Below are 19882 nucleotides of genomic sequence, written 5' to 3'. Positions count from 1 at the left end.
GGATTTAAAAATCTGCCAAGCAGGTCTACACAGACCCAGTATATAGATCTTATGACATAAAGAGATTTAATCCTGAATTTATATACAGTTTAAAATATGAAATCTCATATATATATATATATATATATATATATATATATATATATATATATATATATATATATATATATATATATATATATATATATATATATGTCAAACACAACAGAGAGCTGACAAGTTAGTAGTACAGGGTACCATTTATAATTGGATATAAATAAAGAAAGCATATTTACTATAACTGTTTTAAAGTGCTTCTAAATCATAATGATTCACAATCAGTACCTTTAACAGCAATAATCATGTCAGTTTATAGTATATATTTCACAGTGTAACTTGTCATTTATCAGAAACCACAAGCATAACATAACAGACAAAAGTAGCACATTTAGTACAAAAGAAATTGGAAATTTTGGTATTGGAGATATTTTAATAAAAGCATACTTGCAGTTTAGGAGCCATGCAGAGACCATGCTACAGATCGCTGTTTAAAAAGAACATTGTTTAGTAGACATGGAAGACTTTGACTCACTTCAAGTGAAAGTTCAGCAAAACTTTTATTTTAACACTGTAAAAATAATAAACTTGAGTAGTTAGTCTGTGATCTTTAGATGTGGTAGAAAGTCTTCTAATTCAAATTCCTTCCTGAGGTTAGGGAGCACGCAGATGGGAGACTAAAGAAGCTATGAGAGGAAAGAAAAACCACATCATCATTTATCCAAACAAGCATCAGTCAGTAAAGGTCATGTGACAAATTCAACAACACTGCACATGTTGATTAAAAATAAATCATGTTGCTGGGTTTCCTGCTGCTGCCACTCACTGATATAAAAATAAAACAAGCAACACTGTTAAATAAATCAAAATCATCAGATGTGTTTTGGGCATGGCACGACACAACAGCTACAATATGAAATGCTTTGAGTGAACCAAAGGGCTCATGCGATGGAAGTCCCAAAGCACTGAGGCATTCCGATGGAAATGGGTTCAGGTGACACACAAACTGATGCTCTATTCTGTTTCCCATCATCTCTCTTTATTTAAATGTAAATGAAGACAAAGAAATTGTGTTCATTTCCAGATTCACTGTCAGTAAATTTAATCATGTTCTTCATAACGCTGCACAGAACACTGCTTAGGCAATTGAAAGATATCACCTGAGAAAAACAACAATTAAAAAAGATCAGTATATTCATATACATTACAAAGCATCTTGTGAATAAATGTATTAATATATACGTAAAAAGATTATTCAATATTCATTTTTTAATATAAAGTTCTGTTAGTGTCTCATTGAAAACCAGAGACTTAAATTTACAACTGAAGATGAACATACATTCTTGTCAAGAACATAAAACTACACAAGTTACATGTTATGAAAAACGTCCATTGATTTATTATTATGTGTTTAGCACAATCAGCATATGAAACTTAAATACACTGAACAAGGCTCCCTTTCTCATCCGTAAGATCGTTTTTCCCATGCTGATGGCACAAACATTCCTGGTTTCCACTGATGTTTGATCCATAAATCAACTGAAAGGGGAAAAGAAATATGACAAAATATGGCAAAAGAAACAAAAGGATGACGGATCTGAAATATGGCAGGAATCAAAAGTAAATAGTGAATGAATTGGAATGCAAGATTTTTTTTCTGTTGAAATATGCTGGCAGCTCAGCTCCCATTACTGACAGTTTAACATTTAAATCACATTTACTAACAAATATCCCATTGAGACATTTAGCTGTGTGACAAGTCTGAGGTTTCTACTGTCTCTGAGTCAAGTCGCTCCAGTCCAACAGGAAAACACTGACAGCTTAACTCTTTATACACCAACAATGGCTATACACACTCACCAGCCACATTATTAGGTACACCTGTTCAGCTGCTCATTATTGCAAAATAACCCAAAATTGGACAATAGGAAATGGAAAATGTTGCCTGGTGTGATGAATCTTGATTTGTGCTGCAAAATTTGGATGGCAGAATCAGAATGAAGGCTGCTGGTGGTGTGGGGGATATTTTCTTACCACAATTTAGGACTCTTCTTATCTAGGCATTATTTAAACACCACAGCCTAACTGAATATGGTTGGTGACCATGACTATCTCTGTATGACGAGAGTACCCATCATCTGATGGCTCTTTTTAGGAGGATAACTGATTTCTTGAACATGACAATGAGTTAGTAAGTACAAAACCTCAGCACAATACCCCTGTACTATGGCCTCCATAGTCACCAGGTCTGGGGGGATGTAGTGGAATGGGAAATCCACATTGTGGATGTATACAGTGGTCCCTCGTTTATCGCAGGAGTTACGTTCTAAAAATAACCTGCGATAGGTGAAATCCGTGAAGTAGCCAACTTTATTATTTACAAATATTATAGATGTTTTAAGGCTGTAAAACCCCTCACTACGCACTTTATTCACTTCTCTGAGGCAGGCATGAACATTTTCACACTTTTCTCTCTTGTTTAAACATTCTCACAGTTCAAACCTTTGTAGAAAAATAAGTCCAGTATTATAGAATTAAACCAAAGATCAAACCCTAATTTCAGGTCCAGAACAGAACAGAATAGAGCAGCTGTGAGAGAATTTAACAGAATCAATTCAATTTAATTCAGTGTAATTCAATCATACGGAAGTGGAGGAAGCAAGAAGAATGAGTTGAGTAAAGTTTGACTTATCTGACTGTTTTGTTTTGCTTAATGCGCCTTATAATCCAAAAAATATAGTAACTTCTATCTTTCTTTAGCATGTCCAGAAGTGCAACTTTTTGTGCGATGGTTAGGATCTTCCTCTGCCTTTTGGGTGCTACCGCAGGTGCCTTTGACAGTGCAAAAAGTTTTGTCGACATTGTTGTGTTTGTTGGGGAGAAAACTTCCAAACATACAGTACAGCACTTCAGAGTCACGCTGCTAGCGATCGAAGATTTATGTAAATTTGACAAGCTAAACGCATTCTGTACTGTACAGGAGACACAACATGGAAGAGATTGATTGACAATGATCTACAGCCAATCAGGACACAGAACACAATGTGCTGTAAAAAATTAAAATTAAAATTAAAAAAAGCATGCAAAATTGCATGGAAAAAAAATCTGCGAAACAGCGAGGCCGTGAAAGGTGAACCGCGTTACAGCGAGGGACCACTATAGCTGACAAATCTGCGGGAGCTGGGTGACGCTAGTATGTCAATATGGACCAGAGGAACCTCTGAGGAATGTTTCTAACACCTTGTTGAATCTGTACCATGACAAATTAAGATGGTTTTCTGAAGTAAAAAGGGAGGTCAAGCTGGTACTAGCAATGTGTACCTAATGAAGTGCTCAGTGAGTGTATTTAAAAAAACAACAACAACAACCAGACTTTTTGGTTAGACAGTGACTTTAAATACTTTCCACTTGCAATCTTACCTTAAAGCTTCAGCTCACTCTTGTCTACAGTAAGATTTTTACAAACATTTCCTCATCTTTCATATGACATATTTAAAGGATTATTTTATAAATCCCTTTGTGTATATGCTTAGTGTACGAAGCTGTTAATTTTGAAATGCATAAAAATGCATTTATTGCTTTTTCAAAAACAGTGTTATAAGAATAGCAGGAAGAATTATTAAAACATTAAAATACCTGAAATCTCTTCATCCACCTCACATGTAATTATACTGGCTAAATGCCTCGTAAAATTTTACTGTCTGGAATACTGAAGCCCTTACCATTAATAGTAAATGTTTCCAAGAAACTCTGCTCACTCAGTTCTTTTCATTTTTCTATTTTACTGACTATTAAGACAGCTTTGGTGTGCTGTGTTTTACAAGGCTGATGCCAGGATCAAGCTGCATTTAAAGCATATGCAACATCATGATTACAGCTCTTTGCGGGATGTATGAGTATCATCTGTGCTCTGCATGGCGTGAGCATCGGTGAGACCAGTCCAATGTAAACAGAACTGTCCCTGCCCGAGATACAGTCTGGCAGGTCAGCCTGCAGAGACATAAGCATCAGGCTGTGTCATCCAAGCTGTGACCCTTCCTACAGCGTCTGGGCACACAGTGTCAGTCTGAATCTGTCCCCGTATCCTTTTCTGAGCCAACATAGCCTCCGGGAAGATAACACTATCTCGTTAATCACGTTCTACTGCTCCCCCTTTTCCAAAAAACACCACAAAGACTGACCTCCATGATATGGAAGGTCAGTGAATATAATGTAGATTGACAATGGTTATCCATAAATAGCTTGATCTCAAGGTATTACTCATTGACTGTATTAACAGTTCTGCTGACAATCAGTGTGTGAATTAAGCAACCAGCACAAGGTAAATACAAACACATTAACTTACTTCTTCTTGTCTTTGTCCTTTTTGAATGGCTGCTGTGAGCAACCTTGGAGTGCCTGTCCCATCAGTGTCTCTGCTGCAACCTTCCTCCTATTGAAGGCATTCATCTCCTCCTCCAGCTCTCGTCTTTTCTCCTCCAGATTCTTCTTTTCTTCTTGGTGCATCCGCTTGAGCTGCTCAAACCTCTCATGAAGCTACAGGTGATGATAATATATATACACAGAGCAATGTCATACAAGCCAAATATGAGATATGATCACACAGGAGTTCTTTTATGACTTTGTTAATCCTCACCTCTTTTTCTTTCTCTTTCAGCTCAGCTTCTGTCTCCTTCACTTTGTTGACAAACATCTGTCTCATTTCTTCTTCTTTGCGCTGCAGCTCCACAATAAATTCCTTCCTCTTGGCTTCGTACGTCTGCTGCAGGCTGAAGATCAGGGTAAAGTCAATAATATGCTCACTTTACTGCCCTATAACTTCACACTTCGTTGAGCCATAAAATCTGTAGAGCAAACGCTGTAATGTTAACTACAGCTAGCAGAACTCATCCAGAAAAATGCTCTGCAATAGTAAAAAATAATAATAAACAAGCAATATTTTAACTCAACATTCAAAATTAGAAAACAAAACACACCAAATTATAAAACATTTTAACTGTGATACAGAGGGATTAATAGTTTTCAAGTCACATTCTTTATCTAAATCTCCTTAAAACGTTGACTTTAATGTGCTGTTTATGAATAATCCAAGTTATTTGCACATTTTTAACCTCATAAGAAAGCTAGAGTTTTGTTTTGGGGTTTTTTTTTTTGATAAAGTAAATTGCCCAGATGCATTTGCATCACTGCTTTCCCTAATTTCACCTGAACGACTGGCTGTCAGTGCCTGTGTCCTTGAAGCCCATCTCTTCCAGCTTGCAGCGACGGTACAGCTCATAGTGACGAGCGTGCGTTTGCTCCCGGAGATCCTCCATGTTCACACGCAGCACCATCTCCCTCAGCTTCACAAAATCACAATGCTTTTCGTTTTCCACTGAAAAGAAAAACTGGTCTTTTAATTGCTCATAAAATCCATCATGTTTATACCTAAAATAAATAAATAAATAAAAAAAAACTGGATTTGAGCAGCAGGCATCTGACTAAACAGCTCCCTCATGATGACTGCCAAACCATTTCAGCAGACTCACCCTCCACAGATCCCCAAGGGTACAGCCTTCCTTTCACCATCTTATTTCCTACTTTCACGTCGTCTACGCTTCCAACCACAGCAAACGGCAGAAGAGTCTGTGACAAAGAGTACTGATAATGTTAGAATATGGAGCTATTAATAATGCTGCGTCATATCCAGGATCCTAATATGCCATTATGCATTATATAATGTTTCTAAAAATACTGTTTCCTCACCAATGAACATCTATTTTCAAATGGCATGACAAAGTTGATTATCATTACATGTGATTATCAGCATAATATTAGTTATCTTAAAAAAGAGAGAGCAAGTATGCAGATTAACCGATGACTACAACTAAGCATTAAAAAAGCATTAGGTACCAAATCCACGGTGCACATGTTTTTATGTTTATCTGTTTTTAGGACTCACATTCATAGAGGAGTTGATCTCTGCAACAGCCTCATCCTCTGTGGGAAACTGATATATCTGGACTCCATTGCTGACCAGCTCACTCATAACCTTGATCTTCAACTTTTCTAGCTCATTCCTGGACACAGTGTCTGCCTTCGCAATCACGGGGATGATGTTCACCTGAAGATAACCAGAAGATAAGTCATGGACTGAGTAATAACTGCTGAAATACACATAGCTTGGATCTCCTTTCACCTTGCTGTCCAGTTTCTTCATCGTGACGAGATCGAGGGACTTCAGAGAATGTCCGTTGGGGGCGATGAAATACAGGCAGATGTGGATCCTCGTGTCGTGGTAGTTAAACAGGGAGCGCTTTATTTTTAGCTCCTCTTCAAGAAACTTCGCAAACTGGGCATCGATATACTCAAGAATGGGTTTGTAGCTGCAGTAAAAAAAACAAACATTACATGCATGAACATTCAACTTCATGTTGTTCAACAGACATATCGGTAACCATGGTAAAAACTCTGTACACAGCCAAGCATGTTAGATGCGTACACTTCCTGCTGATGGAGCACTCAAACAGCAATTGAAACCACATTTGCTCTATCACTCACTCCCGGGTTCCCTTTCTTCCACTCCAATTAAAATGCCAGCAGCGGGGCAGAGCTGGCTCTCGATTTTACAATCGGAAATTGTTTCAGCATAAGAGAAAAATGGCAAAGTGATTCAGGGTTGGCACTGATCTATCAGGTTTATAGTGTAACCTCTGTGAATTTTCAAAGGTTTTCTTTGATTTCTAAACTGTTTCTTCCTCTTTAAAAAATAAAATAAAAGTCATTTTAACTAAAAGTCCATCATCACATCCATCAGCAACCTGTACCTCTGTTCTTTGTTGATCTGGTCTCCAAACCCTACAGTGTGTACAACAGTCAGCTTGAGGTTGACATTGCTCTCCCGCAGTTCATACGTGTGTGGGCGCAGCTCCACCATTTGCCCATAGTGGCTGGCTTCCTCATTTTCAAATGTTGTATTGAAAAGAGCGTTCATCAATGTGGACTTGCCGATCCCGGTCTCACCTTAAAAACAGACAGAAAAACAAGGAGCGAAAATTACAGATGAAGCAGAATGAGTGCATGTGAATTTCAAATGAACTCTTGTTATGGTTACAGGACTAAGTTTGAAGCTCCTCCTGGGTTCAGACATACCCACACAGAGGATGTTGAAGCAGAATCCCTGTGCAGATGCTTTGCTGACCAGCTGATCTGGAAGGCTGTCAAACCCCACATGGCCACTGAGCTCCAGAGTTCGCTTCTCTTCATTCTGAGAAATTACAATGAAAACAAAACCATATTCATCCTATGCTAGTAAATATCCAACAAAATAAAACAGTGACTGGAATGGTGAGCTTAAAAGGTCCATCTGTCACATCCCATCCACACACACTCTGCTCTTAGGCTTAAAAGCATCTTTTGCAAATGAGGTCATCTCTCTCTCTCCCTCTTCCAATTAACACACTGAACAGTCCCATCTATAAAAAGGAACTATCCAAATAGTGAACCAAATTCCAGTTAGCACTGATGTCACGTTAAATGTATCATATGCTTCGTGTGTTATGAAATGGAGTAGATTAGAGTGTTTTTTCATGATTTCATTGGCTTCAAGTGTAATTCAGTATTCATAGTAAAAATGAATTAATTATACACAAAAAACGACATACACAAGCTGCTCTGTATATACCAAACTCCCTGGGACTGTTTTGCAGCATACTTTAGACGTTATAGCAGCTAAACTTTGGTACAGCTTCCCTCAGCCCTCAGGTACAAAAATAAAGATATTATTATTATTATTGAACATTTAAATCATCAACAAATATTTGTTTGATGAATTATTTTTAAAACTGGCGCTTATAAGTAACTTACTGACAATCATATCAGTGAACCTAGTATATGTAGCCAGAGACTCAAGCTGATAAACTCACTCAGAATTCCCAGCTTGAGCTTTGGGTATTGCGAGTTTGTATATAGTAGCCCAAACTATACGCAGTAGGATGAATGATGCTACAGCCTGGTAAGTTGGCAGTGAGAGACTGTTCCTCCAATACCAGATTCACCCTGGGAGCCTGGCATCTTGCAAAAAGGCTCAACATGAGCACCAGGATGTGTTTCAACACAACAATCCTCTGCTTCTCCCTCACATCTCTCTCTCACACACACACACCCACACAAAGAGCTCTTTATGTGGATGTTATTTCACAGGATGGGAGGATATCCAAGCTGCTGGCTGCCCTGGTACCCCCCAAGCTCCCCTCCACAAACACTACATTAACTTGAACTCTTCCATCCTTTACAACATAGACAGGAAACTAAATTCCAGGTATGTGAGGTGAGCCATGATAGGATTTAATTAACGCATGTCATTACCCTGAATTACATGTTTGGCTGAAACATGCTGACATGTTTTTGCTGAGCAATATGATGCTGACGGTTGAGGAGCTGGTAGCTACCACTTACTACTACTTATGTTTATCCTCTTAACTCAGTCTCTCAGTCATTGCTGGCCTGGTCTTCAACCACATGCTAATTTCGTGCTGTTAATTCAGCACCAGTGCACACCTGTCAGAGGTGCTGACACGGTGAACAGGAAAGTACTGACACACAGCAGGGCTCCGTGCTGTTTCGTCCAAGACAGCGCGCCTGGATGCTGAAGTGCGCGCTTTCCGCACGTCTCCGAGGACCAGCTCCTCAAAACGGAGCGACGAAGCATTTCTCCGCTGAATCAACCATCTTCATCGCGATTCATTACACATAACGAGCTTTCCTCATCACCGCAGCCCTCCTGCTGCAATCCCCGCACACATCACGTTGCTCTTATTTACACCCGAATGTAAGAAACCGTTTGCTAGCTCAATGCTGCTCTTCTAAAAACCGCTCGTCACCGCTGCAGGCCGGCAGACAGCCCACCGTCGTACTTACCGCAAAAGCATCCACCTCGCTGGTCGCCATCGTCACAAGTGGCTGTGTGCAGGAATTATGAGTGTTCAGCGCGACCTGCACTCCATCCACATCACACACAGACTCACACTGCTCTCAATATGGCTACTTGAAGGCAACACCCCCTCGGTGCTGGAGGATGATATTACACCAGCTCGAAATATACTAAACTACACCGAGATAGTTGCTTTTGATGAGATTTTACGCGAAATTACGATAATAACTGCTTTGACTGGGTTTGCAACGACTGCCACGGAAAACCTGGTTCACAATGGGAGCACTTTTTAACTATGATTTGTAATTATTTTCAATGGAAATGAAAATTGTACAATTTATTTATTAGAGGGAGTTTTTTCTGCCGCTTTCCAATATTCATCCAGTTTTCTGACTTGAAAACCTGTAGTACGTAATTGTCAAGGTTTATATATTTACACAAAGTGACACTAAACAGTAATATCTGGCCCAGAAAGTGTTTTTATATACGATTATGAAATTTCAGTGGGGTTACAGCAGAGTACAGAGCCTATAAAGAAAATGAACGACACAGTAGGACCGTGGAAAAATGTATGCATTTAATACCTGTTCACGTTACTTTTTCTATTTAATGCTACTTAAATATTTATTTGATAACCATGGTTGAAAATGTAATTTTGCAGAGAAAATATATAATTAAAGGAAAGACTAACCGTGTAAAAAATGCAAAATATTTTAAATAGGCGTCCGTGACCAGCTACAACATGCAGACAGCTTTTAATATGTTTATTTCCAGTTCTCGTGTATTTATTAATTTCGTTTTTCAATGTAATTTAATTTATAAGCCCTCAATGATGAAATATTCGAGAAATTTAATATATCTGTGGTATGTAAGTGTAACCCCGTATAATATACACACACACATATACATACACACACATCTTAAATTAAGCTAAACTCGTGTACTCCGTAAATAAATACTACGCTGATAAAGAAAAAAATACAGAAGATTTAAGCTTTTATATGAATCCACTGATCACGGGAGGGTCAGCCCTGCACACAGTCCTTTTAACTGGGAGGGCCGCAATAACATACGGGTGGATTTATTTGGAGAGGCGCCGGAAGCAGCAGGTTGGTGCAGGACAGCAGAGAGGGGAGCAGGCAGTGCGGGATTATCCTTTGGGCTCTACTTAAACCATCCGCTATATCTTTTCATATTTTTGCGCCGCCGGGACAACATGGATCTGACCCAAGAGTCCATTTTGTCCTTTTTACTAGAGCACGGAGGCAAAGTAAAGAACTCGGAACTGCTAAACTATTTCAGACTCCGCATCAACTGCAGCGATCCCGCGGAAAAGCAGCACAATAGAGAGCTTTTCAAGAAGCTGGTGAACAGCGTCGCTGTGGTCAAACAGATCGACGAGGTGAAGTTTGTGGTGGTGAAGAAAAGGTACCAGGACTTTATTAAAGAGGCGGCACAGGATGTGTCGCAGAAACTGCAGATGGATGAGAGCTTCTCCAGCCAAAACACGAGTTTTTCCTGCACATCTCCAGACCGAGCCGAGCCAGCCAGGACTGACTCAGATATAGAAAACAATAATGTAGGCGACGCCTCAAACTTTAATCCCAATTCTAACACCGATGTAAAACACATGTCCCTGTGGGAAATGCAGAAAAAGAATGTGTTATCTGGAAACGTGAGTATCGAGGATACGACCACTGTTAAGATCCTGAATATCTCCGGAGATCAGGCGAGCAGAGCGGGGAAATCTGGAGCTGTGTTCGCTGTCATAGCTGTGAAATCTCCAGGGAGAGACTGTGCAGCAGCAGCACTGGACGGATCACACTCCCAAGTGCATCAGCAGATAACTTTAGACAAACCAATTAATTCGAGTGCAAAAGTTTCTACACGACCAGCACCAACTTCAAACGCAAACCTTTCCGCTTGCAAGGGTATATCCAGAGAAATCCAAAGTAAGATGGTCACACACACAGATGACACACACCCACGAGTTTTACCAGAGGTGAGGGCGCCAAACAAGACCACAAGACAAGCAGATGATGCCAAGTACTCAGAGTCTGTGCCTTTGGAGCGACTGGCTCATGAGTGGTTGGTGAAGTGTGCAGCTGGGATGTGGGGACATATATATGCTCTGCTGCTGCAAGACACTGGTTTAGCCCAGAGGAAAGACTTCATGTCAGGGTTCACAGCACTTCACTGGGCTGCTAAGGACGGCAGCAGCGAAATGATACGCAAACTCATGGACATCCCCAGGAAACGTGGCATCCATGTAAACGTCAACACCAAAGCACATGGAGGCTACACGCCTTTGCACATCGCTGCCATACATGGGCACACTGAGGTCATGGTTCTGCTTGTGCAAAGATACAGAGCCAATGTAAACGAAAGAGACAATGATGGCAAAAAGGCCTTTTACTACCTGGGCAAAGGTGCTCCGGCTGAGGTCAGAGCACTTCTGGGAATGAAGCAGAATTTGAAAGCAGAAGATATAGAGAAGTACAGAGAGCAGACGAAAGGCTTCAACACAATCAGTAAACTGTTTCAGCCTCATGGGAAGAAACAAAAGACTAAGTTTGCTCATGACTGGTAAGAAGTATCACAAAACAAGCTGTGACATGAACTATTAAACCTGAAGGAGATAACACTGTTTATACTTTACACCTTATTAAGGCTTTACATATCTTACAGTCTTTCACTGAATTACAGAGGAGTACTTACTGTATTTTGTATGGCACTGCACAGTGTGGTTTTTTTTAAATTATTAATGGTATTTATAATTATCATTGTTTATCTTAAATTTCATGTAAACTGATGTGTTATTTTTCTCACTGATTAACACCACAATGTGTATAGTCATGCATATTTTCATTACCTAATGTGTAGTAAATATTTACAGGTCACTTCTCGATTCCTGACTTTTCAAAGTATGAGGAAATAGAAAAATAGATTGCACCTCCCTACTTCTTGGGAAATAGTAACTGTCAACTCATCAACCTGTAATACATTGTTCTAGTATGCTCATTGCTTTTGTGGGCTGCTGATCACATTTACAATCACTTTTATCATCCACATGAAATCAGTTAGCTTTGTCAAAGGAAAAGGAAACATTCAGTATAGCTGAAGAAACAAATAAAGTTAGGTTTTAACATATTCAACATCTCAGTGTTAGTACATGCAAAGAGTGTGGAATAAAAGCAAAGCAAAGCAGGAAAGAAACTAGTTGGGGTAGTGCAGTGTTTGCATTATACACTTTTTGTCAACAGTTTGTACTGTATGAGGAGGACACTGTTCTGTGGGATAAGCAGTATCAGCCAAAGCTCTAAAACATACTGCAATAAAAACAAAGCAGTTTCCCCATCTTTAAATAAATACATAAGCTTAAACTGTATTCAAAAGCTAATGAGCAAGGAACACTAACTATTGCAGTGACTTTATTAACATTTAATTGCATTGAATTTAATACCTTCAACACAATGAAGTGGAAAAAGCCTTTGCAATATTTTATCTGAGCCATAAATAACTAAACCTAAACTTATTAAAACATATTTCCTTGTTTAGACATGACTGACTAAACATAAATCTTTTTTCAAGACCAGCTATGCATCAAAACATCATTTTGAGATTAAATAACCTCATTTGTTACTTAGCTGACCCAGTCTGAAAACAAGTTTGGGTCTAAAAGGCACTTGGACAATAAAGCCGTATTCAGAGCAGTGCCAGAACAATGTCCTTTGTGTTGTTATTTAGGAAAAGAAGCTGCTTACATAAAGACAAAGGACAGCTCCACTCATAGAAACTGTGTCATGTGATTAAAAAAGGAAATCTCCCACAGAAAGGTTTCCTATGTCCCATGATCCAAGCAAAACTTCTAAACATCAAAGTTTTTCTAGGGTAACTATGTTAGATCCTGTTAAGAAAAATGTTTTGTTTTTATATACTTTATATACTAACTGCACTTGCTGTAAATAAACTGATTTTATTTGCTTCAGTACTTGTAGTAAACTGGGGCAAAGTTATAACTAAAGCTCTGAAATGGTCCCTTGAGTTCATAGTTACACTCCAGAGAACACCAGTACAAAAAGCTGTAGTGTGGTGCCATAATTATATGATGTGCCACAAGCGTGGTGTTTGAGAACAAAGTTAGGGATCACAGTTTTTACAATAAACAGAAATCTGTGGGAACACTATAAAAACCAGTGGCTGCAACGTGCCAATCAAGGACAAAACAATTTGTGAGTGGAGACTGTGATATTCTGGACTGATAGTGATACTAACGTTTAAAATAACAATATACCCAATGAAAATATTTAATCACAAATTTAAAATCACCAACTCCATACACAAAGACCCCAGCTGGAACTTGAACCAGACACCATGAATTAACCATGCTAACCGTTGCACCACCATACCACCCCTATAATTTTATCCATCCATACATTTTCACTACTACTTTTTCCAGTTTACCTATTGCAGGATCAACAACTAGAGCAAGTTAATCATTCACAATCACGTTTATACCGATAGCCAGTTTTTTGGATTAAGTTATTGGACTGTGGAGGAAGCTGGAGTACTAGGAGAGAACATGCAATCCCTACATTTAAAGGTACAGTGTGTAAAATCCCACCGCTAGATGTCAGTAGATTGCAGTCAATTGAGTTCTGATTTCTTACCCCTCCTAATTCTAAGTTCCTAGCTACAGTGTATGGCAGCCAAGAGAGAGTGAAACATTACATTTAGACTGCTCTATAACAGCAATAGCCAGCTGCTTTGCATTTCTGTACAAAAACATTTTTCTACACACTATATTTTAACATTTTTGAATAATATCACCCTAGAAAAAAAAATGCAGCATTTTACATTTTTACCCCTAAGTCCACTCAAAATACTCTGGCTGACGTTCATCTGTAGTAAGTGTAGGCTGTCAGTCCACTGTTTACGTTAGCAATATGCTGGGTGCATACATTTACTCTAGAGGAGGCTTTGTGAAAGGAGTCTGAAATGAGTCAATGAGCCAGTAAAACTCACTTCTGTTAGATGACACTGATATTGAGGATGTTCTGAACTAAGCACTGCTATATCTGCCAGTGTATCTAACATTGTTGGACTCTGATGCTTAGTGAATAAACTCTCACGCAAAATGAGAATGTAACCAAACTGTTTTTCAGAGGCAAGGTGTGATTTTCAGGACACTCGAGCCTAACATAAGCTGGCATAATGTTAGCTAATATCAGCTATTGTTGATGTTTAGATCCCAAAGATAATGGAAATAACAATACAAATTAGTCATCTGGCACAGTATGTCAGGTCCAATGGTGAGAAGCTGTTCAGTAAACATAAACCCACACTTCTGTAGTGATGACATGACAAAACATACTGTCACATTTGACGAGCTTTTCCCAGAGAGCTGATTGAGGAAATAAACAGTTACTGTCAAAAACTACACACATTTGTCTGGGACATGGTCCAGATTGGTTATTTCAAACTCACCACATAAATCTGTTGGCAGCCTTTTCAAGCTGTCCAAATAAAATGGTGTAAAAAGAAATAAAGGAAAAATGTACAAGGAAGCTGGCAAAAAGTAAATTTTGTTTGTATGGCTTGTTTATGTTCTTTATAGCGTAATACTGTACTGTTCTCCAACTTGTTTAATTATTAGGTTGAGTTATCTCTTACCGTGTTAATGGGAACTAATGGTTCCTGCTGGGATCCCATTTCCCTGAAACATACAGAATACCCTTAATAACACGTTCGTCTTTGCAGTTAAGTTTAAAATAGCAGTTAAGTTTAACTGCTTAACTGCTTAAACTTGCTAGCTTACGCCTAGCAGACAGCATACGCTTATATAAAACGGTCGGTTGATACTTCTAATAAATAATCAGCCAACTATATATTTCTTGACAATTTTTTTGCTTTAGGTTAGGTTTGCTTTAGGTTTTTCGCTTAAACTTAAAACACAAGAATAAGAGTGGCACCGGAAGTTTGGAGGGACCTCTTCAAAATAAAAACATTGCCATACCAACATGTTTGGTTTTTGTTAGCTTAAATTCTTCCTTATCCATGCTGCGAAAACTCAGTTCAGTTTTTTTCTAAATTAGATATAAAATAAATCTATGTTATAAAATGAGGTAAATAAAAATGTTGAAACAAGCATTTAAACAAACAAGAAACCCATCAGAAATACATAAACAATAAAATGATGCAGCAGATATAGCTGTACAGTGGTATTTTTTATTATTAGGTGGAAGCACTAACAAGGCGTGTTTATATATTTTTATATACGTTTTCTTTTCCTTTCCTAAGATTTTGAGGTAGGCTATTCCAAAGTTTGGCAGCAAAAATTGGGAGAGCTGCGCCCCCAGTTTTTCCAGTTTACTACTGGATAACTAAAAATTAAGCAGCATAGGATCTAAAACTTACAGACTTACAGAAATATAAAAAGGCAAGAGACCATTTCGGATTTTATATGCAGGTAAAAGTAAATAATTTAAATAACAATTTAAATAATTTCTGAGATACTGGTAGACAGTGTAGCTCTGCTAAAATCCATATACTTTAGGATTAAATGTATTTAAATTTGCTAAAATGTGTTTCAAATCTGTTTAGAGGGCTCGGTTTTCCGCTTTAAATGTTAAAATGTGTAGTCTGACCTTGTTTTTACAATAACCGGAAACGTACTTCAATACCAGAAGTTAAAGGTTCACAGTTTAATCAGAGCTGGTGCTTTACAAAACACAGTCCTCTCACTTATGCTACATATAAAACAAGCTCGCTGCAGTTTTCATTCTTATTTTTCACACGACCCAGCCGCAGGGGCTCCTGCAGCAGCTTTCTTTTACATGACAAAGTAATATGAGTGATGGAGCTGATTGCCCACACCTGCGCGTGTTGATCAGCGGCAGCACGTGTTCGCTCCTGTTGACCTCGAGCTCTCCACAGAGAGTCCCGATAGGTTTTGACCGGTTTCGTTGTTTATAATGGAAAAACAAATGCTGATGTCAGCTGCCCTTAGTCGTTTTCGCACTGTCGCTCTGCTGCTGCTTGTCACCTGCAGCTTCAAGCTGGTTGCGCCATTCAGGCCTGCCACTAACGCGCCGCACACACTGACCGACTTCACCTACCAGTACGACAGCATCTTCTCCCCGCTGCTGAAAGCTCTGTCGGAGCACGGGGGGTCGAGGTGGAACCCCGGTCTGAAGAAAAAGCTCAAACCCGAGCACAGGTACATGAAATATCTGACAGAGGTTTACAAGAAGTCCTCCAGAGTGCAGAGGAGTGTGGACGGGAGCAACATCTACAACACTGTCCGACTGATCAAGCCACAGGATGAGTGCCTGGCACAAAGTAACAAAGGTGAGCAAGTCACACGGGCAGCTGACTGCACTGGAGAAAACAAAACGGTCATGCAGCACTGATGCTCCATGGCCATTTAAATAAACGAATAGGCTCTGAAACATGGCACACAGCCTTAAAACACCCCAAAGGATAGTTACTAAGGGTCATGTGTTTATTAAGATTATAGAGTTTCAATGATTTGGAGATATAGGTCACTTTTTCGAAGATGAGGTAAAGCAAAGCGAAATTACCAGAGCTTCCTGGATCTCAGAAGAACCTCAAGCCCCAGATGCACCCTAGGATAAGTATCTCAGTTTATATTTGGTAATATAAAGTTTTTGAGTCAAATGTCCCAACAAACTGACTCAACACAGAACAAAAAGTGGTTCATTTAATGGTATTACAATGTGACTGTTTCATGTTTGACATTAACCATACCTTATACTACATCTCATCATCTTACCCTGACCTGACCCACTTCTCTCTGCTGTACCAGGGGCAGACTAGATCATACGTAAATAATTCCAGTCCACCATGTACATGCAATACACTAACCACTGATTTTACAGGTTGTGCATTGATGTTAATTATAAATGAATAACTTTATTCATATTATAACATTAAAAAAGGCAACCTGGGACTGCCAACAATCCTAACTACTGAATTTCAAGGTGCTATGGCTTTTGGTGCACCTGCATAAATCATTAGGCTGCATGTATGGTGAGTGTTTGTTTGATCTGGCTCATAACTGGGATGTTTTTTGCAGCATTTAGCTGCCTTTTCTTTCTCATTTTTATTCCCTCCCTGTCTGCCTTACCTATATTTCTTCCCCAGATCATCCATTTTGCTCTGCGCTTTTTTGTTATTAGGCAGAGCAGCAAGTAGATGTTCGCTGCCAAGAGATGCACGTACATTTGCACACACCCTCGCTCAACTAGGTGCGTTGTTTGCACTGTTGACACACAAACTCACTAGGCCAGTGTGGTGAAGTTAGTCATACCTGCTCTGAGGATTGTGTTGCTTGCTATCTGATTGCTGGTGCAGCAAAATTACAGCAAAACTGCTCAGTCAAGTACTTATGAAAAGCCACAACTTAACCTTAGTGCTAACCCAAATTATAGAGGGTACCATGGGAAACCTGGTTTAAAGGGAGAACTAATTTCTACACAAGGCTGGTATATACTGTGGCTGCTGGATTTAATGATGTTCCAGGAAAAAGATGCACGTCTTTAATAAGATTTATTACATAAACTGTGAGGGAAGAAGGTAAGTGGTTTCTAGATGATTTAGTCTTTCACTTTTTTTGTGAGGGTTCATTTTGTAGTTCTATTATCTACAAAGCATCTTGAGTGAGGCCCTTCAGATACTTTTACGTTAAATCTATTACTGTAATTCTATGAATATGGACTCATGGATGTAGCTCAAGTTAACGCAGAATGAATACCGTTTAAAATCAAAAATATTTGAATGTCAGATCTCTGGCAGCAGATTGGATGCCTGTAGAAATCACAGTTTTGCAGACAGGGGACAGATATTTTTTATAGCTTCTAATATACAACACATAATATCTTAAACGGTCCAAACCACATGTATGGTTTCACAGATATTAAAGCTTGAGGTCTTTTTAATTTTTTTTAGTCATTCAACTTTAGTGTGATAATACTTGGGTATGCTACAATATACCAATATTTTTTATTATATATATTTTTAAGTGTGTAATAGTTGAGATATATATATATATATATATATATATATATATATATACATACACACACACACACACAAAAAGTGTGCGTTTTTAGGGGGGTTTTTTTGTATGTAACTGATTATGGAAACACATTATTGTCACTAATCCTGCATTTTTACCTTCCCTTAAAAGTAAAATGTCATTGGTGGAATTGGCTACATGTATAAGTTGTGCATGTTTATTCAACCTAATTAAAATTTGGTGTAATCTTGAGCACGTCTGCATCATGACATGATGGTGACTTTCTGCCCTTTATGTTCTTGTGTTCTTCCACAGAGAGTTTTATGCAGGATTTATCCTACAGCCTCCATCAAGTGAAAAGAAAAGAGCAACTTCTGAACTCGGCCCTGCTGTACAGTTTGGACCATGAAAGTTCAGCACCTGTCAGCTCTCTGTGTTACATCACTATCGAGGAGTATGAGAGGTCGAATCAGTGCCCGCTCTGTCCAGGGATCCAACGTGCAGTGAACTTTTCAGCCAGCACAGGCAGGAGGAGCTGGAGAAACTGGGTGGAGATTGACATCACTTCATTTTTTCTGCCTCTCCTAAAGTTTCCGAAAAAGAACATACACTTGCTTGTCAACATCACCTGCCCAGAGGAACAAAGAGCCAAGGGCAATGGTTGCAAAGGTCCCCTGGAGATCACCTTGAGGTCCCCTCCTCTACTTCTTTACCTCAATGACACCAGTAAAATCGCCCACCAGTGGTCACTAGAGAGTGCTAAAGCAAGTAAAAGGCCATCTGTGGCCTTTAATAATTTTCAGAAGGAGGGGGCTTTAAAACCAGAACGCAGGCGTGGGCGCAAGAGGAGATGGAAGAGGGAATCTCCAAAGAGCAAACGAGGTGATACAAAGTTGGACATCCAGCTGCCTGAGCTTCTCCCAAGTTCCGAATTCCCAACACATGACTGCGCCTTGTATGATTTCAGGGTGCGCTTCAGTCAGCTCAAACTGGACCACTGGATTGTGTTTCCTCCTAAGTACAATCCCAGGTACTGCAGAGGAATCTGCCCGAGGATCACGGGCTTCATCTACGGGTCACCCGTCCACACCATGGTGCAAAACCTCATCTATGAGAAGCTTGACTCCTCTGTTCCCAGGCCCTCGTGTGTCCCCTCCCACTACAGCCCCCTCAGTGTCATGATCTTTGAAGAGGACGGCTCTTACGTCTACAAGGAGTTTGAAGACATGGTCGCCACCAGGTGTACATGTCGCTAAGCCAGCAACCAACATGCCTTTCTGTTTTTCAGGCTGATCAGAATGTCAACAAACCCTCATCAGCAGTCATCACACAGGTGGACTGTTTCCAAGCATCAAATATTCTGACCAGGCTCGGTGATTTCATGAATTTATAAAATCGTTGTGCATGAAAGAAGTTTGGTCTGGAGCAGTTGTGTTTACTTAAAGTATTTTATCATGTAAAAGTGTGGCATTTATTTCGGTTTTGTTAAGGCAGAAAAGGTGCAGATGCATCCTGATCTTCAGCTGTTAGAAATGTTGTAATGAATCTAACACACTTGAAGATAAAAATGTGTGATGTATGATTTATTTTAAGTTTGCTTGTTTTTGTTAATTTGTTCTGGGTGGGTTGTCTGTCATTATTCTTTAATTTAACACAATTTGCCAAATTTTAAGTAGCCCTGTTCTGGACAAAAAGAAAAAGCAGTCACAAACGCTTCCCAAACCTTTTACATATCGTTTTATTCATGGGGATTACAGACGTCTGTCTGCATAATGTCCAGAATGAAAGTTGTCGAGGTTTCAGTGTGTATTTATTACTTCTGGTCACTGAGTGACTGCATACGTGTGAACTGACTGCATGCTTATATATTTGTACTGGTTGAATGAGACTAAATG

General features: G+C 39.2%; 3 protein-coding genes across 6 annotated transcripts; 2 read left to right on the top strand and 1 right to left on the bottom strand.

Moving 5' to 3' along the window:
• Window positions 1-577: 577 nt before the first annotated feature.
• On the bottom strand, window positions 578-14937 carry LOC146717507 (septin-8-A-like). Of its 4 annotated transcripts, none has more exons than XM_085477175.1 (11): window positions 14920-14937; window positions 14621-14663; window positions 7168-7282; window positions 6843-7038; window positions 6215-6401; window positions 5978-6139; window positions 5565-5661; window positions 5242-5410; window positions 4673-4805; window positions 4382-4572; window positions 578-722 (listed from the first exon to the last, which is right to left on the bottom strand). In XM_085477175.1, the coding sequence occupies exons 2-11, from the start codon at window positions 14657-14659 to the stop codon at window positions 668-670; spliced, it is 1344 nt and encodes a 447-aa protein (XP_085333301.1). In that variant the 5' UTR covers window positions 14660-14663; window positions 14920-14937; the 3' UTR covers window positions 578-667. The 4 variants fall into 4 exon arrangements, with proteins under 4 accessions (XP_085333301.1, XP_085333313.1, XP_085333321.1 ...); XM_085477180.1 differs by lacking the exon at window positions 578-722 and adding an exon at window positions 1054-1575; XM_085477187.1 differs by lacking the exon at window positions 14920-14937 and having other exon boundaries at window positions 14621-14913.
• On the top strand, window positions 10049-13626 carry sowahab (sosondowah ankyrin repeat domain family member Ab). The gene has a single exon (XM_085477207.1). It carries the CDS (start codon window positions 10164-10166, stop codon window positions 11535-11537), a length of 1374 nt encoding a protein of 457 aa, XP_085333333.1. The 5' UTR covers window positions 10049-10163; the 3' UTR covers window positions 11538-13626.
• A 467-nt stretch (window positions 14938-15404) lies between the features above and the next one.
• Window positions 15405-19882, top strand: gdf9 (growth differentiation factor 9). The gene is made up of 2 exons (XM_085477221.1): window positions 15405-16297; window positions 18303-19882. The coding sequence occupies exons 1-2, from the start codon at window positions 15922-15924 to the stop codon at window positions 19241-19243; spliced, it is 1317 nt and encodes a 438-aa protein (XP_085333347.1). The 5' UTR covers window positions 15405-15921; the 3' UTR covers window positions 19244-19882.

This window comes from Copadichromis virginalis, linkage group LG2 (genome assembly GCF_057382275.1).
Source record: "Copadichromis virginalis isolate Kocher_CV1m ecotype Utaka linkage group LG2, C_Virginalis_male_GT1.1, whole genome shotgun sequence".
In the NCBI taxonomy this organism is placed as follows: Eukaryota; Metazoa; Chordata; class Actinopteri; order Cichliformes; family Cichlidae; genus Copadichromis; species Copadichromis virginalis.
This window is presented reverse-complemented; position numbering and strand designations above follow the sequence as displayed.

Excerpts from the sequence above, each read along its gene's own strand:
- gdf9 (XM_085477221.1), top strand. The coding sequence starts at position 15,922 with ATGGAAAAACAAATGCTGATGTCAGCTGCCCTTAGTCGTTTTCGCACT. Across the intron at positions 16,298-18,302 it reads CCTGGCACAAAGTAACAAAG|AGAGTTTTATGCAGGATTTA; the intron begins GTGAGCAAGTCA and ends GTTCTTCCACAG.
- LOC146717507 (XM_085477175.1), bottom strand. The coding sequence starts at position 14,659 with ATGGGATCCCAGCAGGAACCATTAGTTCCCATTAACACG. Across the intron at positions 4,806-5,241 it reads ACTGACAGCCAGTCGTTCAG|CCTGCAGCAGACGTACGAAG; the intron begins GTGAAATTAGGG and ends CCTGATCTTCAG. Across the intron at positions 4,573-4,672 it reads TGAAAGAGAAAGAAAAAGAG|CTTCATGAGAGGTTTGAGCA; the intron begins GTGAGGATTAAC and ends CATCACCTGTAG.
- sowahab (XM_085477207.1), top strand. The coding sequence starts at position 10,164 with ATGGATCTGACCCAAGAGTCCATTTTGTCCTTTTTACTAGAGCACGGA.